The following is a 27,261-nucleotide window of genomic DNA, read 5'->3' on the forward strand; positions in this document are numbered from 1 at the left end:
AGATGGAGGGCAGTCCGGAGACAGGCTGAGCATGCAGGAGGGTGTCTGGAGTGACCTAAACCGACAGGACTGTATTTTTCACCGTATGCTGATGGGGAAGGGTGGGGGCAGGGGGCTGTGTGTCAGGAGCTTTCACTAGTGGAATCGGGGTCCCCGAATGAATCGCAGAGAGGTTTAACCACGTGCCCACACCACAGAGCTCACGGCGGTGGAGCCAGGACTCAAACCCAGGCCATCTGCTTCCATGGCGGGGGTTGAGAGACTAGCTCTGCGGGGCTCCTGTCCTGTGCCGGCCACCGGGCTCTGCCCTGCCGCTCAGCTGAATGCGGGGCTGCTTCGGGGACAGGGCTCACCTCTCTCATCTCACTGAGCGGGACTGTGTTAGCTGCGCCCCGTGGTGGTGGTGAGTCAGCGTTTGTGCTACTTTGATTCTCCTTGGAGAGCCCTAGAACACAATCAACTTTGGTAGGAGGGCACGGGCGTCCAAAGGAGGAGGCTACTCCATTAGCCCTCCACCAAGAAAAAAACAGCAGAGACTGGCGTAGGGCATTTTCTAGAAGACAAACATTTCAGTGTTCATTTTCGGGTGATTTCTTTCTTTTTTTTTAATTGTGATAACATCTACATACTATAAAATTTACCACTCTAACCATTTTTAAGTCTGCGGCTCAAGGGTGTTAAGGACATTCACACTGTACAACCATCACCACCATCCACCTCCAGAACGTTTTCCTCTTTCCAAACTGAAACTGCTCCCATTAAGCACTTCCTCATTCCCTGGCACCCGCCACTCTACTTCCTGTCTCTATGAACTTGACTTCTCAGGTACTTCGGGTGAGTGAAATCACACAGTACTGTCCTCTTGTGGCTGGCTCGTTTCACTGAGCAAAATGTCTTCAAGCTTCATCCACGTTGTAGCAGATGTCAGGATCTCCTTCCTTTTTAGGCTGAACAATATTCCACTGTGTGGATGGACCATATTTTGTTTATCCATTCAGCCACCGAAGGACATTTAGGCTGCTTCTATCTTTTTGGCTCTTGTGTCAGGTGATTTCTATTGTCATATTCTCTTCACCTTTTACAAAATAATAATTTATGCCTCATTAAAAAACAAAAGATATGAGGGGTGCCCAGGTGGCTCAGTCAGTTAAGCATCTGACTCTTGGTTTCGGCTCAGGTCATGATCTCAGGGTCCTGGGATTGAGCCCCCCATTGGGCTCAGTGCTGATTGGGGAGTCTGCCTGAGATTCTCTCTCTCCCTCTGCCCCTTCCCCTGCTCGTGCTCACGAGCTCTCTCTCTCTCAAATAAATAAATCTTCAAGAAATTAGCAAAAAAGGATATGAGATGACTTCCTCCAAAAAACATGCTTTATTTAGAACAGTATAGAGTAAGATAATGGAGATCAGAAACAAGGCAGGAGGTAAAATTAAATTTTAAATGTCAGATAGGGTATTACTCAATTGGACATTAAATTTAGACTTGAGCTTCCTAGTGGCCAAAGTGAAAGGGAATATATTGAGTCTCAGGATTCTGAAAGCATATGGTGCTTTTATTAGTAAAGTCAGTGGAGTTAAATTATGACCGATTCATTGGAGGTTTCTTTGAGAATTTATTTCTCTAAATATTTGTGAAATTGAAATGAGTTCTGTCTTAAATATCCTGGAGCATAGAGGAAAAACTGACAAAAGAGATGAAAACAAAATTTAGTCCAGTAAGTTGCAAGAGACAAGTAAAGAAACTGGCTTCTTCGGATGAGAACATTGACACAAAGAAAAGTCTGAGGAGGATCTTGACATGAGCTGGAGAAAAGTGCTAGGCATTGGGTGTGGCCCTACAGGGAGAAAGGAGGAAAGGACCCCTTTCCAGGCATTCAGCACCAGAGCCGCGCCTTCTGGAAGGTTTTGTGCCCATGCACAGAGGATCCTGTCCTGCATCCATGCCTTTTGGCTTGGTTATTGTTGTGCTGTTGTTTTTATCCTAGGGATTTGCATACTAAAATTCAACTGATTTTTATCCAACGGAACTGAACGTAGTTGGTAAGGAGGAAAGACTGGCTACACAGAGTCCATCAGAGCTTAGGCGGAAGGCCGTCTCTCCTGTGAGTCTGTCTGCGGTGGAAAGAGCCTAGCAGGGCCCCAGAGGAGGAATTGCTAGGCTGGGGAAGTCCCTGAACTTCTGAGGCTCAGGTAGGTCCCCTGCCAGGTGGTATTACTGGTAAGGACCTCCCAGTGCTGCCTGGAAGTGTTTCTCTAAAGAAACCCATCCTGGTCCAGTCGGAAGTGTCTTTTCTCTTCCAATCTCTGTTAGAAACAGACTTTGTGAGCAGCAGGTGGCTTCCATCCCAGAGCTCCGCAAGCCCGCCTCCTGCGGCCGGAGTCCTGCCTCCCCTAACCACCCCACCCCCGCCAACGACCACCCGAGGGAGCCCGGGGCGCAAACCCGCCACGCCGGGCCTCACCTCCAGCTGCTTCTGTCTTCCTGTCGCATAATAAACAGAAAACTTGGCAGGAAAGCCACAGACCGACCCCATAAACTATCTCACGTTACCCCAGGTTAGTGTTCTCCACCAAAATTTTGTGGGACAAAAAGCAAAAAAAAGTCATTTTTCCCTCCCATGGACCAGAAGAAGTCTGGAACGTGGACAGTGGCCCCTAGATCCCAGTTGGGTTAATTGTGCTGGGAATGGATTTCTTCCTGTTCACCTACAACACTAATGTTCTCAACACAGACCAGAGGCGGTTCTCTCTTGACGTCAGTGACGTTAACACATGGCCCAGGGATGCCGGGCGCTTTCTGGGCTATGATTTTTGGTTTGGGAGGGCGACGTGCTCAGGTTTCCAGGGTGACACTGCTGGGGGGGCTCTGGCAGTTCCTGACAGTAAAGGCTCATCGAGGGAGACAATGCAGAAGTCATTTCTTCGTACAAACGCAAACTCTTCGCGCTGGGGCAGGCAGGCTCTGCTCTCCGCGGCAAGAATTAAGCACCTGCAGCATGCACCGCAGTGTACTAGTCAGAGAGTAAAGGATGTCCAGGGGAGTTTCTTCTGGGATCTATCTGCCTTTGCCCACGAGGAATGCAGAGTAGGATTTCACCTCTTAGGAATGACGCCGATCACTGGCTTCTCGACAGACAGACTGGAATAATTCACCCGTAAAGCTGCAGGATCTGGGGCAGGGTGGCCAGGGCGTGGGACTCAGGGCTGAGAGGGAGGGTTTCATGCAATAATACAATGTCAGGGTCATAGTTGTGACCATTATAGTTAGCTCTGGTACTTGCTTAGATTTCCCGTTTAGGACCTTGGCCCTTGGCCACTACTCTGAGAGGTCTGTTAGCAGGCTGTTAGATGGCCACATTTGCTCTGTGACATTTCAATAGCTTCTGGGTCCCACCATCCAGGTAATCCCCTCTTTCTCGGTCCTATTCAATGCCCAGAGCTCTGCATGCCTGTCTCCTGCCTCCATCACCTCCCACCCCTGCTTGTCCTTCTTCGTAATAGTCTTGCCCAAAGCCAGGGCTCCTGGGCAGACTCTAGGTTCCTGTAGGGGTGTGGGGGGAGAGAGAGGTGCTGGAGGGGGGCTTCAGGCTTCCCTACAGCATGGGCTTCTGTGATGTACTCTAAGGTTATCCCGGGCTCATAGGCAAGTGATTAAGGTGACCATACACAGACACCATGTACTTTGTCCCGAATTCCTGGCAAAGGGAGGGAGGTGGACGTCTGCAGGGTAACGGCACAAGGGAATTATTCCACCACCCCCTCTGCAACAGCCCCGGGCCATGCCCCCCAATCCTAGAGCTCCAGCACTGGCGGCTGCATCGGCCCAGTTGGTGGAACGGCAAAGTGGGGAGAGGCCCTTAGAAATGTGTGCCTCCAGATGCAGCACCAGAGGCCAGGAATCGTGGTGATGGTGGTGGAGATGGGGTTCATTCAAAGAACCAAGTCTGGTTTGGGGACCGGTTCCCTGCCTCCAGCAGCCAAAACATTTAATCCAGCGGTACCAGGGCCCCTCTGAGGACATACCTGCTCCAGATGACAGCTCTCTGAGCGATGGCCTGGCTCCCTGGAGGCCGGGGAGGGGGGACCAGAGGGTAGGGCTGCATCCGTTCCCCAGCATGGTGACTGTGGCCAGGACTCAGGGAACCAGCCCAGGCACAGGTGCGTCAGACCCTGAGCTAAGTGCACCTTTGGGGGGGGGGGCGGCGGCGAGGGTACAGGGTGGGGGGGGGAAGGAAGTAGAAGCTGGCTTTCTAGAAGTATCTCAGGAAACCCAAAGGGAGAATGGCCAAAGCCCCAAGGGAAGCTTTTAACTCTTTTCAGCTCCCCTGCAACTACCCTGGCAGGGCCTTGGTTCCAAGGAACAGTCTCAGACTTGACCCAACAGAACGAACAGGCAGTGGCAAGGACCACCAGGCTCCCGGGTCCAGCCGTCCTGGGATCGGTGCGTGTGCAGAAGACCCCGCTCGCCGGCGGGCAGCTCCTTCACACCGGAGACCTGGCGCAGAGGCGAGCCTGGCGACTCTCCAGGGGAGTGGGTGTTGGGCTCCCCGCTCCTAATAACCACCTTCTCTGGGTGAGTTACCTGCGCACAATTAATTATGCAATTATCTAGGCTGGGTTGAGAAGAGCAACCATCAAGTTGTCAAGATAGGTCATGGGATAAGAGTGTTTCCACTCTGCAGAGTGGAAAACATTCCTTTCTAATTTCTAAACCCCATACGGCTGGCCACAGTTAAAGCAACACCTAGTGCTTTGGGGTTATAGCCCCGCTTAGGCATGTATGTATCATTTTTAAAACCTAAACCGTAGTTACGGAGGTATCTAGCGCTTTTTATCGCTGTGACTACTTCTCCCCCTGAAAGTTGGCAGTATTAACACAATATGGCAAATATAGAATTTGAAGGGGAGAAGGCGGTTCTTGGTGCAGACCGGAGGCTGGAGGCTGGAGGCTGGGGGCGAGGCAGGCGGAGGAAGCTGACGCGGCTCCTGGTCTTTGCCAACCCCGACCTGCCGACACCAGGCTACACTTCGGAGAGGACACTCGGCAGAGGGCACAGAGGATCCTGGGGGTGAGACCAAGGCCTCTGGCCTGGTTCGGGGCAGATGTGAGGTTGGGTCTTGCCCCCGTGGGTGTTGGGCCTTTTCAATGAACGGCCTCTTTTCTGGTGAGACTGAAGTTATGGTATGGGGGAAAAGAGGAGGTTGAGAAGGGTGGATTTAGGTTGGATCACAGAAAGAAGTCCCGCCATGAGACCCTAGACTATCTCGATTCTTGAGAGACCAGGAAGCGCCCCCCGAGACCGGCCCTTCTTTAACTCCCACCGCCAGCCGCGCCCACTGGCCACGGAGCTGTCACGGGTCATCAGATGGCTTGATGGGCCTGTGTGTCCGCGGCGTGTCATGGCGTGGTTGCTGTACCAAACACAGCAGATGGAGGCTTTCCCTTTCATTCATTCCTTGCAGTTCTGAGGCTGCAATGCAAGATCAAGGTGCCAAGAAACTTGGTTCCCGGGGAGTCTCTCTTCTGGCTTGTAAACAGCTACCTTCTCATTGTGTCCATATGATGTCCATATGAGATCTCTGGGGTCTTTTCTTCTGACCCTATTAGTTCCGGGCCCCTCCCTGATTACACTGAATCACTCCCATAAAGGCCCCATCTTCAAAGAGTCACACCGGAAAGTAGGGTTTTAACATACGAATTTGGAGGGGGGACCAATTTAGTCCACAGTACGGTGGTTTTAAATTTCCCATCCAATAAACATGTGCCAAGAGCCTATTCTGTGCCTGACACTGTGACAGGGGAAACCCAGAACAAGGATGAGTCCCTGCCCTCCAGGCGCTGGCTCTCTGGCAGGGGACGGGCACTCGAATGGGCATTTAAAGTACAGTTCAGCAAGCAGGTCCCACTGGACGATTCCAAATGCACAGAGGAGGGAAGAACGGATCACACCTGGGAGATTAAGGGAGGCATCTCAGAGTAATTGGCATTTCATTTTTAGAGTTAAAAAAAAAAAATGAGGGCCGCCTGGCTGACTCAGTCGGTAGAGCGTGCAACTCTTGATCTCGGGGTCATGAGTTCGAGCCCCATGCTGGGTAGAGGGAGTGCTTAAAAAAACTTTCAAAAATTAAGGTAAAGGGCGCCTGGGTGGCTCAGTTGGTTAAGCGACTGCCTTCGGCTCAGGTCATGATCCTGGAGTCCCTGGATCGAGTCCCGCATCGGGCTCCCTGCTCGGCGAGGAGCCTGCTTCTCCCTCTAACCCTCCCCCCTCTCATGTACTCTCTCTCTCATTCTCGCTCTCTCAAATAAATAAATAAATCTTTAAAAAAAAAAATTAAGGTAAAATACACATAACATGGCAGTTATCATTTTCGTCATTCCTAAGTGTGCAATTCAGTGATACCAAAGACATTCACAATGTTGTTGTCCCTACACCTTCTCTACCTCAATGTTTTTCATCCTCCCCAACAAGAACTCTGTGCCCCTCGAACACTGGCTCCCTAAAACATGCCCTTGGCCCCTGGAAACCTCGGCTCTACCTTCTGTTTCTATGTAGTTTTCCTCTTCTAGGTACCTACCTCTTAGAAGTAGAACCATATAATAGTTGTCCTTCTGTGTCTGGCTTATTTCCTTCTTTTTTATGGATGAATCATATTCCATTGTATGGGTAGACCATGCTTGTTTGTGCAGGCATCTGTTGACGGACTCTTGGGCTGTCTCCATCTTTTGGTTGTTGTGAACAATGCTGCTCTGAACATGTATGTACAAATACCTGTTCTAGTCCTTGCTTTCAGTCCTTCTGGATGTGCACCTACAACAGTTGGCATTCCTTACTCGGTCTTGTAGGGTCAGGAGAAGTTCACCAGGCAGAGAAGGTGGAAAGGGTGTTATTCGAGGTGGAGGGATCTGTGTGTGCGAGTAAGTTCCATGTGTCTGGACCCTGCCTAGAGTGGGTGGGGGGAGTGGTGGGGAGTAAGTGGAGGGCCAGTGTGAAGGGTCCTGTAGCCATACCAGGAGGTTGGTGTGGGAGCCCCTGAAGGATCCGAGACCAGGGGGAGCTCCATCCGATCTGGGTTTTGGAAGAATAGCCTGGCAGCTGTGGGATGACTCAGGTGGAATGAGTCACCAGTGGGTGGGGGCGAAGTGAGGCGAATGAATGAACGAATGAACTAAAGAGAGTAGATGAAGGAATGGGACCAGGTGGGGCTGGGATCCAGGGTTCTCTGCTCTAAAGGAGCAAGTTACCAGGGAGCAGCAGGACCTGGAGATCTGAGAGTGTCTAGGATGGCTCAGGGACTGGCACCAGGTGGAAGAGACCTGTGTTTATTTCACGGGGCACCAAATACACCATGTGCAAGACTGCTCAGAGGGCGATAGCACTGGACTCTGAGTCCCTGCAGAAAGTCAACAGGAACAAGCCAGGGTGACATTAACCTGCAGGGAGACCAAGTCCAGGAGGTTTTAATGATTCGAAGGAATCGCTTCACTTTGACTCGCACTGCTGACCCTTTCCCGTACATAGTTTTATGCGTGATCAAAGTACCGTGGCCTACAACGACCCCGAGTCATGCAGGAGATGCCACAGACACGAATACACCAGCTGTGTTAAAAATGGACCCCTCGTCACCACGCGCCAAAACCTTCTAATGCCCCCTAATGTTGAATAATTAAATCGTGGCACCTTGAACTTGTGGTGGCCACGGGGAATCACCGCTGAATTCTCCAAATGGAAGGCAGCTGCACTTTGTCTGCCGCTTGCTATCACTCAGGATGCTTGTTTTCACTGAAGCAGTGGCGTTGAGGTGGATGATTCCCTGTGCTCTGTGCCCCCCCCACCCCCCCGGCAGCAATTCCCAGGGAAACAGGTGCCTCGATGGAGCTGCTCTCCTCAGGACTGAGACCAAAGGGACGTGCAAGGCGCATGCACCCACACTCAGGTGTGCCTCGTTTTTGCAAAACATGAGGAAATAACAGTATTAATTCTTTATCTATGATGTCCAAGAAGTATGTAAGCCAAAAGATGTACTATGGAGCAGGAATTTTAAAAATATACATGCACATGTATGTACACACACACACACACCCCACGATATCATTTTCCCATGGCTGCGGCAACAAATTACTGCAAACCGAGGAGTAGCTGACACAGCAGATACGTATGTTCCCCCACAGCCAGGAATCGACGTGTCGGCAGCGTTAACTCCTTCCGGAGGCTCTGAGGGAGGATTCTTCCCGGGACTCTCCCAGCTTCTGGAGGTTGCTGGCAATCTTTGGCTTGTGGGTGCGTCACTGACCTCTGTGTCCCTTTCCACATGGCCATACCCTATGGGTCTGCATGTTGAGTCTCTCTCTCTTTTCTTCTATCATCACACCTGTCATTGGATTTAAGACCCACCATAAATCCGGGATGGGCTCACCCAGAGATCCCCCACTTGATGGGCTCACCCAAAGACCCTGTTTCCAAGTAAGGTCGCACTCATAGGTGCTTGGGATCAGGACTTAAACCTATCTTTTGGAGGGAGACTATTTAACTGCCTACACATAGATGATTAGTACCTTCTAACTTTGAACTTTATTTCATTTACCGAACAGAGGCTGAGGGGATGTCGTTCTAGCCCCCTCGCCTCACCTCAGTCCCCCTGCCCTACTCCAACAAGACTTGGGAGCAGGTGCACAGGGGGTCCTGCTCACACCCTTCCCCTTCCCTTGCCTCCCCAGCCTCTAGTTCCTGGCTCTGATCACTTGGCCTCTCAGTGGCCAGAGCCCTGCCCGGAAGCAGGTGACCATGCCTGGGACTCCAGGTCAGACAGTCCCGGAATTATGCAGGATACACGCTTCAAACACGTGTTTATGAAGGGAAGTCTGTGCCCTGGATGGTGGGGATCCAGGAGAAGCCTCAACTCTGGGAGACACGTTTGGGCTGAGGTTTGGAGAATAAAGTGGAGACTAAAGCAAGTCCATCTGTTGTAAGCCATGAACACAAGGTGGAGGCTGGTTTTGTAGAACAGTCCCAAGGTGAATCCTTTGGTAAATGAAAAGTTCCTTTTGTTAAGGAAATAATTGCCTTGTCTTTTGCTCCCCATCCCCCCATCCCAGGGATCAGGTGTTTTTTATCTTTGTATCCTCACCACCTTCCCCCTCCCCCGCCCCCGCCCCTGCTCCACCCAGCAGGGTCCTTCTACCTATCTTGCTAAGTGCTTATTGAATTGAATTAGAAATACCATAAGCCACTTATTAGAAATAATTAAGGAATCATCGTTACTATGGTTTGGTGTAACAGGTATGGTGGTCATGTTTTTAAAAGCCCTCATCAATAGAAATGTATATGAAAAAAGTGTTTAAAGTATTTAAACATGAAATAACTTGATGTCTGGGATTTGCCTTAAAATATTCCTGCACTCTGCTCTCAAGATGGTGGAGAATAAGTCCTCATCCCTGAATAAGTCCCCGGCTGTGCATAATGTCTTCCTCCCAAAGAGGACAGAATGGACACAGGGACAGAGTGACTTCAAGTGGAGAAGCTTGACAGACGCACCTCACCTAGGTGATGACACTGGCAATGATCAGCCCTGTGGATGGCAGGTGCCCCGATAGGAGGGGCTGGGAAGGGCACTTCCCTTCTGTGGTCATCCCAAACCCATAACCCAGTTTAACCATGAGAAAACCATCAGACAAATCCCAGTTGAGTGGCATCCTACAAATATCTGCCCAGTACTCCTCAAAACTGCCAAGGTCATCAAAAACAGGGAAAGTCTGAGAAACTGTCCCAGCCCAGAGGAGCTAAGGAGACATGACAACCGAATGTAACATGGGATCCTGGATGGGGTCCTGGGACAACAAGAGGATATTTGGTACAAACCAAGGGAGCCAGAATAAAGTACATGTTTTAGTTAACAAAGACATACCGATATGGGTTCATTAATTATAACAAGTGTACCAGACTAATACAAAATCTTAACAACGGAGAAACTGGGGGCCAAGTGTATGTGAACTCTGTCCTATCTTGACAACTCTTCTGTGAATCTAAAACAGTTCTAAAAAATAAAGTTTATTGAAAAAAATGTTCCTATAACATAAAGGAGCCAGGGGGAGGGGAGAGATGAAAGAAGACTGGCAAAAAGTTGGGAATTATTGAAGCTGGGTGATGGGTATGAGAGGTTTCGTAGACTCTTTGCTGTACTTTAATGCATTTTTGAAAGTTCTACGATAGCAAGTTTTGAGAAAGTAAAGTCACGGATCCAGTATGTTGGGGACAGCAGCATTGTGGATTTGTGCTAATGTATCAAGAGCACAGGACAGGTGGTGACACTGTGAATTGACACCATGAATTCTGTAGTGACGGGGGTGGAGGATCATCCCAGGGATGCGACAGGTGTCTTCTTGGGAGAAGATAGCCCTGAGCTGGCCTGGCAGAGGGGCTGAGGATGAAGTGTGTGCGCACACATGCGTGTATGTGTGTGTGTGTGAGCGTGCATGTGTGTGCATGCGTGCGTGCATTTGGGGGGACAGTTACAGAGGTGTTCCTGACACATAACAGGTGTTGTACAAAATGTAATGTGATTATTCGGGGTCACGGTGACTGTCCCCACACTCCCTAAGGGCCATATTATACAAGCTCTGCTGCACTCTACTTCTCCCTTGAGACTTCGCAAGTCACTCAAGAGTCACCCTCCGTCTCATACCACTTCCAGGAGGATGGTGAGCAGCCCCTAGGAGCCCATCTCTTTGGCATGAATGATGCTGGGAAGTGTGACAGGAGATGAGGAATTGTTGCCAACACCCAGACCCAGACGTCATCCGGGCAAGCAGAGTGCAGCCAGGGACGGGGGCACCATATGCGAACTGGCCCGGGGGACAGTCCAGCTGTGGTCCAGGAAGTGACCCGAGGACAAGTGGACATGATCTCTAGCTGCTGGTGTCCCCAATGGAAGGAGCAAGGAGTCTGCGGTGGCAGCCAGCTCACACGAAGCCACTTTAGGTGACTCTCTCATAAACTCCTCTGGAGTCTTGCTGTGTCCACGGCTTGTCCACACGAGACTAACTGAATAAAGAATGCCTTCTTCAACTCTATTTGTAATGATAGCGCTATTTCCTGGGGACCTGATGTGTGGTGGTCCTTGTGCTGTTTATGTAATCAGATCATTTTGTCCTTACTGCCACTCCCATGAAATACAGGGAATTACTTTCATTCTGTAGCAGAGAGAACTGAGGATCTGAGACACGAAGCAATGTGCCCAAGGCCACACAGTTCGTGAGTGGCAGGATCTGACCTTGAGCCTGCAAAACCCACAGAGCTTTTTTTTTTAATGTGAAATTTAATATCATCAAATCATATTTCTTTGAAATGCAAACTGATCTTGTAAAATGGTAATGGTAGGATCTAGGTGGTGGGTACCCTGGCCTTCACTGTTGAATTCTTTCACCTCTGCTGTATGTTTGGAAATTTTCATGATAAAATATTGGTAACGAGAAAATGTAGCATGATTTCCAGGTGTTTTTTTTTCACCTGAACGAACTTGAGGACCTTGATGGGACTTAGGAAAGCTAACCTCCTTGGGCTCTAGGTGACCGGGTGGTCACCACCTTAACACTGGTCCCTCCAGGACGCCAGGTGCCCTAGGCCCTCCTGCCACCACGCTGCATTGCTCCTCTGAACATTAGTGTAGGTTCCCTTCATTCAAAACAGACACAGCTTTCCGGCAGAACATGACAACAAAGACCTTCTGGAACCTTCCCTCCAACTTTCTTCTGCTACCAAATCAGCAAAGAGAGTTTGGTCTAATGTCTGTGTGCCTTTGCCTTCTCATCCTGCTTATAAACTTGCTTTCCCTTTAGTGACTCCCCTCGATTATTTTGTCCTAAGGCTGCAATTAAAAAGAGATCACTGTGGTCTGGGGCCCAGAGGCCCTGCTGGTTCCCATTAGCTGGGCCCCTAATGTAGCCGAAGCTGGGCCCTGGTAGTAATTACTTGGCAAGAATAATGGGACACTTATTGCTCCATCCGGTGCCCAACCCAGGGCATGATATCAAATATGCAAAGTTGGGCTCTTGTGTAATCTACACAACTGTCTCCCCAGTCTCTCACGGGTGGCTAAGAAAAGGAAATGCAGAGCGCACTGGTGTGGCCTGATTGACAGAGGCCATCACTCCTCCTCCTCCTCCTCCTCCTCCTCCTCCTCCTCCTCCTCCTCCCCCTCCCCCTCCCCCTCCCCCTCCTCCTCCTCCATCATCACTTTGAACGATGAGTGCATTAAGATCGGGCACAGGTACGCAGCACTTGAAGATGCAGAGCCCTTCTGTGCTCCTCGTCTCCGGCGCGGCGGGCTGCCATCGAGGGCGGGGCGGCCGGGCAGGGATCACTGCCTCCACTTTGCAGGTGCAGAAACCGAGGCTGGGTGGGTGGCGGTGGCCCGCGCTGCTGGCCCCTGCCGAGGTGAGGTCTGACTCGGCCTCTCCGGCTCTCTGAGTCACGCGGGGCAAGGGCCCGGCTCACTCTCTTCCCCTCTGCTTTTCCTCCTGGCAGCTCCCTGCCCTCTGCGCTTTCCCTCTGCCCGCTCCCACGCCCCCCGCCCACCCTCAGGAAGGTTGATTGGCCAACGTGGGTCACATGTTCTCCCGAGAGCCAATCAAAGACAGGAGGCGTGGCTCTGCCCGCCAATGGCAGCTCCCGCCCTAACCCCTATAAAGAGAGTGGGAAGGCCTTTTCCAGGGGTCCTTGCTTCTGTCCTCCCCCTCTGCCCCACCCAGGAATCCCGGAGCAGGAGAAACCTCCCTCTCTGAGGGCGTGGGCCCCAACTGTCTGGCTCTTGCCGACTTGTCCCCCAAATTGCAGGCAGGAAACCAGAACCCCAAGTGGCCTTCTCACTTCCTGCCCATCACCCTGAGGCTTCCATTCCTGTGATCGGACCCCAGGTCCCCCCTTCCCTGCCAAGACCCCAATTCACTGGCGTTCAGAGCTTCTCGGATGGCTCCTTGGATTGTTCCCGTTCTTCCCCTTCCCACTACTTCAAGATGCCCAGGCCCCGCAGGTCTTGTGCCTGGCTGGCCCTGGCCTGGCTTTGACAGACCAATGCCCAGAATGAGTGACCTCAGAAACACAGGGAGTTCCCAAAGGCGGCTAGAGACTACATTCTGCAGTTGGAGTAGTGCTCATTTCAAAGACCAGAACACCAGCCACATTGAAATCCCAAGGGTGACATCCCATGTGGGGTTGAGCTCTCAGCCAGTGCCAGGGTCCAGTCTGCTGAGGTGAGCTGGAACATGGGAGAAGAGAGGCTCTGAGCCACAAGTGGGGTCCCTGCCCAAGAAGATGGGATAAACCCGGGGAGGATCCAGAGAAGAGGCATGTGTGGAAGCGAGGGGCCCTGGTGCTGAATCCCTGTGGGTCCCAGTTGCTGCGGAGCTTAGGCTGGGGGTGTTGGGACACCCTATAAACCCAGTCTATCCACCTCTCTTCTGACCCAGGGCTTCACAGAGGGATGGAGTTTGGCACCTGATAAACTGAATTTGAATCCCGTGTCCCTGAAAAGCTGTGTGACTTGGGCCGTGGAGTTCCTCTCTCTGAGTCCTCTTTGCTCATCTTGAAATTGTGTCTGATCATGCACACCTTGCCGGGTTCTGGGAGCAATGAATGAAGCACCACAGGCCAAGTGCATGGGAACTCACTGCACCCCGGTGGTCTCTCCTTCCTGCTGAAGGGAATCGTTATTTCTCCCCGGTGATTTCTAGAAGGGACCAGGATCCCATACGGAATACTATCTTGCCTAGCAGGGCTGGACATGGGGCACGGAGTGGGCTTGAACTACACTTGTCAGAGGGCAGCGTGGTATCAGAAACGACATGGGTGGAAAGCTATTCCTATACACGGGCCGGGTCCCACCCCAGAGCCTCCCAGGGGGCAGAGGGTCTCTAAGAAGGCGTGAAGGGGCATTCCCAGGTGCTTTGCTAGAGGAAAGCCCCCTTCTTGAAAGACTCTCATGCACAGGCCATCAGGAGGATCACAAAACTGTTTATTTCCCCCCCTCTGATAAGAAAAGATGGATGCAGGGTGCAGAGAAAACCCAGCCACTCCCTTGCTGACCACACAGGGTCCACACACAAACCTAACAGGCTCTGTCTTTCTTTCCCGAAGAATTTTTCCTGCTTTAGCAGAACCATAATGCACCTTCTAAGTGCTCCCCGAGGCATCACGTCATGCTGCTTCTGGGCAGAACGGGTCGTACCTGCTACTCGACAGCAACCGTGTCATTGGACATACAGCATCCAATTGGCAAAAAATGTACCAAATGTCAAATTTCATATGATCAGTGCAAGAACTGGTTTTCTCTTGGCATCTAGACTGGCTGCCCCCTGAAAAATGTCTTTCTTTCCTTGGTCCTTAGCAATGCTTAGCCCCCGGGCAGAGAAAGGGAGCAAACTTTAACCTTTGCGTTCAAAAATAAGCAAGGTTTTCAACAAACAGTTGAGTAATTGGACTCATTATTTAAATACCGAAATACATCAGATGAACTTATTCATCTGGCCCAGCTTAATACATGTTGGCCTAACACTAAAACAAATACATCAGTTTAAGAAATGTCACGAGGGATAGGCATGGTTGGTGTGGCAATGACTTGGCCTGGAGGCACAGACATGCTGCGCCATGGACAGGCCCTCAGAACCAGTACTCAGAGACAAAGATGTGCACGTTGACCACGTTTCGGTGGGACACCACACCCCCGACCACGTAGTTCATCTCCAGCTTCAGGACGGCATGGAATGGGCCCACAATGGGCCGCACCTGGCGCACGACACCTGGAGAGAAACAGAAGGCGTCTTAGACCCCCTCAAGTCCCATGCTGAGCCAGATAAAGTTTGAGTCCCCTGTCTAGCATCCACCTCCCAGTGGTCACCCCTGGGCTCTGCTTCCACCTCCAGGGGACAAATGACAGTGAGCTCACTCTGGCTATCTACCTGACAGAGGATTTGGAAGAGCCTAGAAGCAGGCCTGGTGTGGAGTGGATGCCCAATAGACGCTTGTCCCCCTCCTTCCTACCCACCGTGCCCAGTTCTGACCCTGGGGAAGAAGCAAAGCAGATGTGATCCTGTCTCCTGTGATACTGAAGATCACAGCGGGGTCCCGGAAACCCTTTATCCAAGCAGAGCTGTCTCCACGGGACATGCCCCTGGACCCCTCACTGTCCATGCCTCTGTGGAGGGTGATACCTGAGCTCACCAGTGTTGCTGGTAACCGATGAGCAAGAGGCAGCTCTGCCAACAGAGCCTCAGAGCAGGTCCAGCCTGAGCAGCGGAGCTTGGCCAGGGCCATCAGCAGGAGGACAGGTGGTGGAGGGACCACACAAAGGCCATGACTGGCGGCCTCCTCCGCCACGGCTCAGAGTACAGGGCACAGACAAAGCTCAGCTCGGAAGAGGGAACAACTCGAGGCAGATTTGCAGGGGAGCAGGACTGGGGGGAAAGAGTGGATTCCATAACTCTCTCCAAACCCGTGCCTGGCCATCTCCCTGTCTCCAGGCCAGGCTTTGCTAGCCCAACCTTGCCTCCACAGGACACCCAGAGGCTCAGAGCGAACTCTCCTGCCCTCTCGGATGAGATGGATGGGGCTAGGGTGGGCGTTACCCTGGCCGGACTGTGGAGACGCTGCTGCCCTTTCTGGGCCTCGGCTTTTTCAGTGAACAAATGATACCATGTGACCCTGTGTTTCTGCAGCGCACGATCCAGATGACCCAGCACAGCAACTGCCCAAAGGATGAGCTGCGGGTGTGCAGGGCCGCCTCCCCGCCAGACTGAGGGCTCAACCTTCACCTCCACCTGCATCCATACCTTCCTCCATAGGCCCCCGGAGCCGTTCTCAGTGACACAGAGAAAATAACAGAATCCTGGTTTCAAAGCCCGTGAAGGATCTGAGTTAAGTGCCGTGTTCTAATAGAAGTCCAGCAGAGGAGAATGGAGGAGACGGAGTCTGACGGAGTCAGGGAAGGCTTCTTGGAGGAGGGGCTCCCCCCTGCGGAGGAAGCAACACAAGCAAAGTCTGCAGGTTGATGGATTCCCGGTGCTTGCGGCCGACCAGGTGCCACCAGAGCTGTTGACATTTAGGGATGAATGACGTCCGAAGTCCTTTCTCCGTCCCGCCTGCTCTGATATTAGGACCTGCCCCGAGGGGTGGCTCTCCCGCTGGACTGTACAATCTCCGCGGCTGATTTTAAGCCGCGGAGGCGAGGTCACTGCGGGCGGGGTGGGAAGCGTGGACGGGCGCCCCTCAGCCGGCCGTCGAGGTGCACCAGAGCAGCGGGCGGGCAGGGGGCAAGCTCGGCCCGGCGGCTCCACAACCACGTGCTGAGCAATCGCCGCTGATTCTTTGCTGCTCCGCACTGCTGACTCCCTGCCACAGACCCGGGACCCAAGCACGGGGCAGCGTTGTCAGGCCCCGGGGCCGCCCCTGCCCGCGTCAAAGGCTCGGGGGGCACTGAAGGCTGGCGAAGGCCTTCTGCGGTGGCGCCAAGTTCATGCTCAGAAGGGGAATTTCGGCGTGCCATCCCCCCTTTCAGTCTCTGGGCTTATGTCTCAAAAGTGAAATGCCCAGCAGCCGGGGTGGAATTCCAGGCTATTCTAAGTAAACAAGGGCTTTCGCTCTGATGGAGAGAGATTCTGCAGGCTGTCAGCACCCTTTCTCTGGCCCTGCCCGACGGTGACATTGTAGCTTTGTCCCGGGTGAATGCCCGTGAACATCTTCAGCTCGCTGCTAAAGACGCGGGCTTGTCAGCAGCCCTCCGTTTGCCAGTGGCCCCTGACGACCCGGCCGCTCCCGCCCACGAACCCCCCCCACAGAATCTGGGCTGGGTCGGTGGGGGCTCCCCAGTGGGCCCCCGTCCATGTCAGCTTCTCCTCTCCCCAGGCCTGAGGCCCACGGTGCTGCCCACCAGACTCAGTGGTCCGGGTTACCTCCTGACTTCACCCACCCTCGGGGCAGAAGTTACTACTCTGCTTCCAGTGCTCAGAGAAGTTTCCGGGTCTTCAAGGAAGAGGTGAGAGGCTGGGGGAGCCTGAGAACTATTTTGGGACAGAGGAGCAGTGGAGTGGAGAGTACATTTCTTTTTTTTTTTTTTTTTTAAGAGTTTATTTATTTGACAGAGAGCAGGAGAGACAGCGAGAGAGAGAGCACAAGCAGGGGGAGCAGCAGAAGCAGAGGGAGAAGCAGACTCCCCACTGAGCAGGGAGCCCGATGTGGGACTCGATCCCAGGACCCCGGGATCATGACCTGAGCTGAAGGCAGACGCTCAACCACTGAGCCACCCAGGCACCCCTGGAGAGTACATTTCTGCAAACTACGATCGGATATGTATTTATTTCTATTTATCATTATTCTCTTTATATAGCATATAATTAATGTGATATAGATTATAAATAATTTAAATTATGTTATTATTATAATGCCAATGTATAACTAGATACTATGAAATATGTAAATATACTTATTTAAATATATATTAAAATCTTATATATAAATATGAATATAAAAATGTATAATTATATATTTTAAATGTATGTAAACTTTTATATATATATTTTAAATGTATGTAAACTTTTATATATATTTATATATATAAATGTGTTTATATAATTTATGAATATTGTATAAAAATATAAAATGTGCTTATACATTTATATGTAAAATATAAATATTATAAAATTATTATACACACACATTTGAATAGCATGAACGGTTTAGAGCCACAGAAGTTTCTGGGCATTGTGTATGTGTGCCAAGCACTGTACTAAGTAAGTACATAAAGGCAATGTTGGGCTGTCCTCGTGGCTCAGCATGGGGACAGGGAAGAGCAGTATGACCCCAGAAGAGTTTGTTAACCTTCCTGCATTTTAATTTGCTCTTCTGTGAAACGGGGATTAAAAATAGCAACCTTCAAAATCAGAAACAAAACAAGCACGAGGACATCCTCCTCCTTCACCCTCAGAAATGACTACTGGACAGCAAAAAAAGCATTTTGCAATTCCAAATTAAATGTGATCTGATTTTCAAAGTATGGCTGAATTCTTGGATGATGGAAAAACAGAGCAAGTGTTGAGTATTTTTACGGGATTGATTTTAAAACTGTACTAAAAGGAAAGCCCCGAATGTGTAGAAAGCGTTTGCATCTAAATCCATCATGTTGGGCACTTTTCGAGGTTTGGTCTCTGCCATGCGATGGCTCATTGTTTGGCTGCAGCTGAGTGTTGAGACAAAAGAGGCGTGGAAGGAAGCCAGGGGCTGCATTAGTGAAAGGGGAACTGGGAAGGGCCAGGGGGGAGGTGGGCCTGACTTCTGATGCAGGTCACACTCAGAGCCGAGATTTCTGCAGGGTATTTGCATTTAACAAGAAAAATGACTAAGGCAGGACAAATATGCGTGCTGCAATTGTGAAACAAGAAATCATGAGTGCACATAGCAAAGCTCAGAAGTGTGTCCCCTGCCTGCCCCCCTGCTCCCCCCCCAACCTCACCAGAAGGAGCTTCTCTACCCCTTCCCTCTGACCTGAAGTCAGCACTGAATCCCCACCTCTAACCATAATCCCAGCTAACCCAGGGCTCCCTTTCCAGGCCACACCCATTCTGTGGACCTGACCACTACTTCTTCTGCTTAGTCACACTTCCCCTGGAGCTCTGGTTTGGGTGAACATGTTCCCTCCTTTCCCAGGATAGTCTGAGCTTGAGTTCCACCTCCTAGTCCTCCCTTTGACCAAGCCCAGGCTTTCTCCTGATATCACTTCTTTCTTTACAGCTTTCCTACCCATCCATCCACCAATCCATCCATCCACCCAATCATCTATCCACTCATCAATCCATCTACCCACCCATCCATCCATTTATCCATCCACCCACCCACCTATCCATCCATCCATCCATCCACCTACCTACCTATCCATCCATCCATCCATCCATCCATCCACCTACCGAGCTATCCATCCATCCATCCACCCACCCATCTATACATCTACTACCCACCTATCTATCCATCCAGCCAGCCATCCACCCATCCATCCATCCATCCACCTGCCGAGATATCCATCCATCCATCCATCCATCCACCCATCCATCCATTAGAGGACATTCTACACAGGGGCAGGTTTAATGAAGATTCTACAGACATTTAAATTGGATTTTGAAGAATAATTATGAACCTAGGAAGCAGGAAGGACTTGGGCAAATCCCCAAAGTATGATGGTTCAGGCCAGTTCTCAGAACAGTGTCAATCCTGGGAAGAGAAAGGCAGATGAGGCTGAGGAGGTGGTCACAGCCTGCTCCCAGGACCTCACACCTCGTCAGTCTCACAGAACCAGGAGTCTAGGTCTGCAGTCTCCTGGCTTCTTCCCCACCATGGATTCTAGACCAGTGTTCATTCAGAACCACTACCAACCTTCCTACAGCAGGGAAACAGGGGAGGGAGGAAGAGAGACACGTGCTGCCCATCTGTGGCACCACAGAGATCGAAAAGTCTCCCCCGGCGGCCCAACTCTCCCCTCAACTTGATTCTACAGATATGATATTGGCATTTGTTGTGTGCTAGGCATTGGGGACCAGCTGGACCGCTTAGGTCCTCTTTCATGAAGCCTCCCCAGCCCTGGGGTACCTGATACCTCATCCCCCTCAGCTCTAACGCTGCACCTGCCCATGGCTGGGATGCGACAGTTGGCTCCCCCTTCGAGGGGCACCATCTGCAACTCATGCATCCCACTGTCCCCAGCACAGAGCACCATCATGATGACTGAGTGGGATAAGGCGGAGGAAGAAAGAAGGCAAGAGGAAAGAAGGGACAGGAGTCCTTGAGGCCCCCCACAATCTAGGAAGGAAGACAAAACTCTGTCCTGTAGGAAAGAGGAGCCACGGAAGACTCTGAAGGACACTAGTTAATGACCAGTCTAGCAGCAAAATACAGGCCCAAGGGAGAGGTGCATTTCCATCAAGCCTGGCGTGTCCATCTGACCTGCTGGGGTGTTTACCTCCTCAGCTTTCCAGAGCCCCAGAAATTAAAAAAAAAAAACCACCATGGTGCCGAGTTCAACTGTGTTAATCTTCCAAATCCTCGTCCTTGGCATTTCTGCTTCGGGTCTCAGACGCTGCTAGTATTCCTTGGCGTGTCGACGTGTCTGTGCCTCTTAAAGATATAATTAAGCCTTTTTTTTCCCTTTGAAAAATGTAGGCCCCTCGGGCACTTCACCTTCACATCTCGTCTCTGCTCTGTAAATTGCAGCTGATGTGCTGGGATCCAGGAGCCCGACATGAAGCACAGAGGTCCAACGGGGATCTTGGTCATCCCGTGGGGTCTGTGGTCGGTCCTCCTGGCCCTTGAATCCACCCCCCAGCGTCTGCTGCTTGGCGTGGCACCCAAGTGTCCGTCTGTTGTTTGGAAGGATGGAAAGCAGCCGTGGCGCTCTCTGCACGGGTCTTGTCTCTGACACGAGACGCTGATCTATAAAGAGACCCGTGATCACAGACTTGGGTTCCGGCCCTGGCTCCACAGGGACCAGAGGTGTGACCTTGTGCAAGTCACCATGCGTTCTCAAGGTCAGCCTTCAACCCAGAAGTCCTGTGATTCTAAATGACAAAGTATAATGCGTGAACGGGGTTGTCAGAGAGGATTTTAACAAGCCAGGTGATGCATCAAGAGACTTCGTGTTGATCTCATGTCAGTGGAAATTAACCGTGCTTTTAAGAGAGATCCGGCTTAGGAAAGACAGAGGTAAGAAAGTCACGTGCCGGCATAATAAAAAGAGGGAGAAGCTATCCCTCCGTGAAACCCGGTTATAGAACCACTTGCTCTCTTGGGAGTCATCAGTCTCCCCGTGGCTGTGTAATTCCGGGGGCCAACGGCACCGTCTTTCCGGCCACTCTTGTGTCTCTGGCATGCGTCACAGAGCAGGTTCTTCGTCCTGCTTTGCACTTGACACACAGGAGGTCCTCAGCCCACATTTGCTGAATGAATGAGTGAACGAACTGAACATCAAAGCATTAAGCACAGTTTACAAAGTGGAAAATTATCACCCGGAAAGGAGAGCATGGGGAGAGGGAGAATGCACAGTTGTCGAAGGTCGTTGAGTTTCCTGGCTTAGGTGGAAAGGGGACGAGGAAGAGCAAGTCCTCACTATCTGGCCTCAGTGGCCACCACGCAGGGCCACAAGCAAGGAGGAAGGCGGAGTGCCGGCCGAGGTGCTGGGACCCAGGTGCTGGGACCGAGAACCGGGAGGTCAGAGGAGACCCGCGTGGTCACGACAAACACAGACATGACGGGCAATCGGGAAGGGGCACATCATCACCCACATCTCAGTGAAGTCTCCTTGGTACAAATAATGAACCCTGCAGACGAGGATTAAGAGCACAGATCAACGGCAAAGAGGAAAACCCAAGAAAATGAAGATACACTGTGGGTACATATAAAGAGATGGGGCGCCCAGCTCAGTCAGGAGCATGCGACTCTTGCTCTTGGGGTCGTGAGTTTGAGCCCCACATCGGGCTTAGATATTACTTAAAACAAAACAAAACAAAACAAAACTAGAGCATGGATGGGCTCAGGGAGGGACACACAGCAGGCGAAGGGGAAGGGAAACAGGTGGACCTCACGGGCCGGTGGCTTCTTCGGTCCTCACCACAGTGCTATCGGGAACAGACCGTCCCCTCCCTTCCCTGGGGGAGTAGAGTGGCCTTGGAGGGCCGGATGCCCCGGGTCCCACAGCGCACAGCTCCGGATGCCATCCAGCTGGGACTGACCCCAAAGCCCAGCTCTTCCCAACCCCCTGCGTCTCCTCCCTCTTCACAGTGCCACGTGACATGGAGGAAACTTCCAGAATGTGCTGCCCTTGGCTGAGTCATACATATAGGGCAAGCATGGCAGAAAGGAACCAGGAAGCAGTCACATCTGTAATTGGCAGTGGAGGAACTGAGCTCCCGAAACCCCGTCTTCTCTTCTCCCCCTGAGAAACACCCAGGCAGGAGCTTGGAAGGAAGGGGGACAGGAGTCTGGCTGCATATTTAAAATACCAAATGGCACTCAACATGTCTTCACAGAACTCGCCATCCACACTTCTCGATTGTTCTAAGTGTGCTCCCCCCGCCAGCCTCCCGGGAGCTAAAGCAGCCTGGACGGGACAGCTGCAGGCGCGAGAGGCAGCCCCCGGAGACCACCCTTCCCCTCTGGGAGAAATGTGGAAAGCTAGACCTTTCAGCCTTCCTCCCTGATGTGGAAGCTGAGTTTCTACCGCGCTTTGTCCTTGGGAAGCCCACTCCCGTCTACTGTCTGGTCCTCCTCCTGTCAACAGCATTGTCTGTGCTCCTGGAGGAGGAACCGGCTCAGTGCGGGGAAGTGAGCATCAGGGAGCCCACCCTGGGCCACGCCCCTTCCACCGAGCAGTGTGGCTCGCCAGAGGAAGAGGAGGCCGGGCACTTTTCTGGAAGGGATTCACCATCTAAGGCACCGACTTCAACGGAGTTAGTTAGCCAAAAATGTGCCCATGAGGAGGAGGATAAGAAATCATTTGCTGCCCCCACCCCTGCCTGCTGGGGTCCTTCCGCTCAGATCTCCCCAGATGCTCCCTTCCCCCAAACCCACTGCTCTTCTGCAGTCTCCAGAGAACTTGGACCCATCCTCCCATCCTCAGCAGGCCGCCTGGCTTCCATCCCTCCCACTCCGTCACCACGGACGCAGAGGAATTCCATCGGCAAGAGTGTCCACACCCTCCTGTCTGCTCTGGCCCCAACCCCGCCTCAGGTCAGGCCTGACCTTACAACACCTTCCTCCTCACCCCCAACGCGCTGCCCCCACTGCGGCCACAGCCAGCCTTCTAGAACACAGGTCGGATCCTGGGGATGAGGTGTGGCTCAGCCAAAAATCGCATCTCTCCCACCCCAGCCCCCAGCTCACAGCAGGTGGAGTTCACCTTGCTCAGGTCCCCCGCGTTCTCAGCACTCTGCCCCCGCCGCACTGAACCCCTCACAGTCCCCCCAGGATGTGCAAAGACCACAGAAAGGCAGGTGTGCACAGTCTTGCCAACTGGACTTAGAATTAGAGACTTGGGAGTACCAGAGTGAGCCAAGTCCTGACCTCTGCGACATTACCTCCTTCTTCAGAGGCAACCAAGGCCCTGAGGAATTAAGACGCCGGCCCGGTGTGCAGCTGCTGAGTGCAGAGTAGGGACCCCGAGCCCCCACTTCTGGTTGCAACACAGCGCCCTCTCTTCTCTTTCCTTTGGCAAGCACGGAGCCCGTGTTCTGGGCACGCACTGTGCTGGATGCCATGGGTATAAACACTGCCCAGCACTGGTGAGGGTCCTCATGGAGCTCTCGGCCCCCTGGGGGAGTCAGACGTAGATGGCGGGGCCGCAGAGCCTGGGAAAGTGAGGAAAGAGGCTTCGGGGGAGCTCGGGAGAAGTGCTCACCCCAGACCAGGCCCTGGCAGCCCATGGAAGCTTCGCCAAGGAATTAGTCTCGGCTGAACTTTGAAGGACAAGTCGGCCTGGCAAGAACAGTCTGGGGGCGGGGGGGGTATGCTCGGAAATGCAGATGCAGAGGAATTTCAGGACTGGGCTGGACCCCGAAGAGTCAGACTTCACCCTGCCCAAGGTCGCCCTGGAAGGTCATGGCCCAGGAACCCCACATGGAGTCCCGACACCCCGTGTGCTCTCCTGACTCACGCTCCCTGAGCCCGAACATGCTGTGTGCCTCAGTTTCCCCGTCTGCAGATGGGGAGGAAAGTGAGTAGCATCTCCACCATGCTGGAAGAGTGGCTGGCACACAGCAAGGTCCCCAGGGGGTTAGCTATTAGTCTGATGACAGTGATAACTAGGACGCTACTTGGGGTCCCCAGTCTCAGCCACGGAGCAGATGTTCCTCGCAGAGTCCGTCCAGAAACGCCCTGCCCCTCGTAGGTCCTTGCCTCCAGGAATTCATAATTGTTGGAAGAACAAGACCAGCAAGAACTCATGGGGCCGTGAGCACCGCACCCCTGCCGCGGGCGCGGGCATTTCTGTGCTCCCATTCCAGAAGGATTCTCCAGTGATCCTGCCCCGAGCGTCTCCCCTCCACCCTGTGCACTGGGAGGGCCTCGCCAAGGTCACCAGTGGCCTGGGCGTCACCTAATCCAATGGGTGTGCCCTCCGGGAAATGCCTTCCCCTCTTCCAGGACATCTCGGCTCTACGCTCGCTGGCTCACCCCGACCTTGAGCACGAGGGCTGCGGCGCCCCATCTTGGCCTCTTCTCTGTGTCTACACTCGCTCCCTCGGGGAGCTCATGGGGTCACGGGCTCTGATCACCATCCCCACGCTAACATCTCCCAAGCTCATCTGTTTCAGTGCTCACCACCATGGGGCCATGGCGTCTTGATCCTAATGTCCAAACTGAACTTCCGGCCTCCCCAAAGCTGCAGTGTCTCGGCCTTCTCGTCTCAGCAGACGGCAATGCCAGTCTTCCCGTTTTCGGGCCAAAATCTGTGGGGTTATCCAGCCTACATCCAACTCATAGCAAAATGTGGCACTCCCTTCTAATGACACCCCGAATCTGTCTCCCTCTCATGCCTTCTGCTGGACCCGCATGGGGGGGTCCCACCATCGCCTCAGCCCAGCCGGCTGTGGGAGCCTCGGCCCCGCCCCCAGAGTCAGCCTTTAAAGCCTTAGGTCATCTCACTCCCCGCCTCAAGACCCTCACATGGCTCCTACCTCACTCAGTGGAAAAGCCAGTGGCCTCACAACAGCCTCAAGACCCCGCCTCACCAGCCACCAGCTCATGCCTCTGCTCAGCCACATTGGCCTCCTTGCTGCGGTTCAAAGACACCAGGCTTGCCTCTGTCTGCCTCAGGGACTTTGCACGTGCCATTCCCTCTGCCTCAGGGACTTTGCATGTGCTCTGTTCCTCACATCTCCGTGTGCCTCATTGCCTCAGCTCCTCAGGTTAGACAACTGTCTCTGACTACCAGATTTAAAGTTGTTCCTCTGCCCCACCCACACCTTCCCCCTCCTCCTCTCCAGCCCTCTGCATCGCACTCACCACCCCCTGACCGTGAACATATTCTACTCGTTTCTTGTCTGCTCCCACCCTCTGGAATAAAATGAATATGTGGCAGGGATGCATGTCTGTCTGTCTTGGTTGCTGCTGTGTCCCCTGGACCAGGACCTGCCTCTGCAGGGCATAGACAGTGTTTGCTGGAAGAAGGGATATGGGAAGAGTCCCAAAAGAGGCCCATCCAGGCTGCTGTGGAACACAGGGGAGCAGCCGAATACTCCAGCCTGTGGGGGTGCAGAGGGTGGGCAAGAGGAGAATTTGACACTGACCTGGGCTTTGAGGGATGGATAGGAGTTTACCCAGAGGAGGAAGAGGGGCATGTCCTAGCTAATGTCCAGAAGAGGGGAGAGGCCACGGATGTCTGGGGTCTGAGGCATGGGCTGGGGGGCTGGAGAACAGTGGACAGAGAGAAGGGACAAGAGTGCTGAGTGCCGAGGAGGACAAGGACAGGCCTAGGCGGAGGATGTCTCTCTGGCTGGGCAGCAGGGGTTTAAAAGCTGGCAGTCCCGGCAGCAGCTGGTTGTGGGGGTGTAAGGGGAGCCACTGAGGGGGTGTAGAGGGTCCCTGGCTCCTGGCTTTAGGAACCGAGGGGCTAGGGCACATTTTGCCGTGACACGGATGCACATTGCTGAGACAGGAGGCATGCGTTGGCCAGGCTCAGCGGGTCCAGCTCGGGCCACTGGGGCAGTCTGGGCAGGAGCAGGGTTCCCTGCATGCCTCACTCGGGGGGACTCCAAAGCCCTGAGCCCCACCGAGCCCTCGGAGGGTCCAGCACAAGCCTGGGGGGGCTGCCTGGGGGCATCGTCAGCTGTGTGAGGGGTGACCTCTGAGAGTCTGTGTCGGTGAAACTGGCGGCCGAGAGCCCTCCTTTGAGGGTTTTGGGGGCATAAAACTGACATTTGAGCACGGTTATGAGGTCAGGTGCAGCACTGGGCCCCATGCCCTCCACCCCATCTCTGCTCCACGGGATCCCAGCACAGGGGGCACAAGAAGTGTTTGTCCCTCTCATCTCCATCCCATCCCCTTCAAGAGACCCTCCCACATACACTCCACCTCCCACCACCCTCAGTGACGCTGCCAGCCTCAGGGTGAAGACGGGCCACGGCCCATCCTGGGCCCCGAGGCTGCTGGGCCATCACCCCAGGAAACACGCTGGCTGCTGGCCAGGGTGTGGCCCGGGGTGACGGGCAGGCTGCGTCTCCGGGAGCAGAGAGAGCGCCTAATCCCTGGGATTTGCCGTGAAAGCCGGGACAGGGCCAATCACTCGTCACCCGGCAGGGACAGCCGCACTGTTGTTTTTAGGTGGAATTTCTGAATGTCATCTGTAATGTGTACTGATCCCGGGCCAAGCTTTCTGAATCAGGCTGCAGGACAGGGTCAGCAGCACACGTTTAACCCCTTGGGGTAATGATTTTAAAGAGGTGATCTGCGCCCCGCTGGCTGGGACAGCCGAAGGTGCCCTGAAGCCAGATAGTTGGGCAAGCAAGCGCTTTGCTCTGAAAGAGGCTTCCCTCGGCGGGGGGCGGAGGTGCCGTGAGCTTGGGATCTTCGCTCACGAGCTCTTGTAACAGGTTTGCTGTGTACTAGCCCGTATGTTGTGCACTGCACACGGAAGAGGCTGAAAACCCTGGGGTTTTGCAGTACACAACATATTCAGCTGGACGGGGCAGCCCTGCCACACCCCACTTCTCTTTCCCTCTGAGACATTAACAGGTATGGGGCCTACAGGAGCTCAGATGGCAGGATACTAGGGAAGCGAGGAGGCAGCTTCATGAAAGAAAGCTCTGTGGCTTGGGTGTAAGTTTGCTGCCCAGCACCCAGCCCGGGGCTTGGCCTAGAGTAGGAACCCGGGATGTTCTTGTTGAGTGAGCAAGATAATTCAAGGATGCCAGAACTTGGACGGCACGGCCTCCACCATCTTGCTTCTGGCTGGGCCTGCCTCGCCCACCCAGGCCACAAGGATGGCTCCCGGGCAGCTGGAGCTGCTTTGGGGTGAACACTCTCAGCCCTGTCGTCCCCTCAAGGGCACCAAGCTCTCACCCACTACAGCTCCAAACGGCTCCTCACCTCAGCTCATTTATCCCCTAACAACCCACCCAGCTGTGTTCGAATGCGCACATCCAGTCCTCCCAGCAGGCGGTTATCAACCCAGCAAGGCAAGTATTATGGCAATTTGGCTGAGATGAAAACTGAGACTCAGAGAGGTTATGCAAACTGCCTGAGG

At 53.0% G+C, this 27,261-nt stretch overlaps 1 protein-coding gene across 1 annotated transcript in view; it reads right to left on the reverse strand.

Annotated features, from left to right (window-relative positions):
* Window positions 1-13,983: 13,983 nt before the first annotated feature.
* FBLN1 (fibulin 1) overlaps window positions 13,984-27,261 on the reverse strand; it is an 82,839-nt gene continuing 69,561 nt past the window's right edge. Inside the window, exon 17 of the mRNA XM_034987311.1 lies at window positions 13,984-14,788. Within this exon, the coding sequence (XP_034843202.1) occupies window positions 14,649-14,788 (140 nt within the window). The 3' untranslated portion in view covers window positions 13,984-14,648. The remainder of the gene's footprint in view (window positions 14,789-27,261) is intronic.

The sequence above is a fragment of the Mirounga leonina genome, unplaced genomic scaffold (genome assembly GCF_011800145.1).
Source record: "Mirounga leonina isolate KUSES-001 unplaced genomic scaffold, KU_Mleo_1.0 Mir_418, whole genome shotgun sequence".
NCBI classification, from domain to species: Eukaryota; Metazoa; Chordata; class Mammalia; order Carnivora; family Phocidae; genus Mirounga; species Mirounga leonina.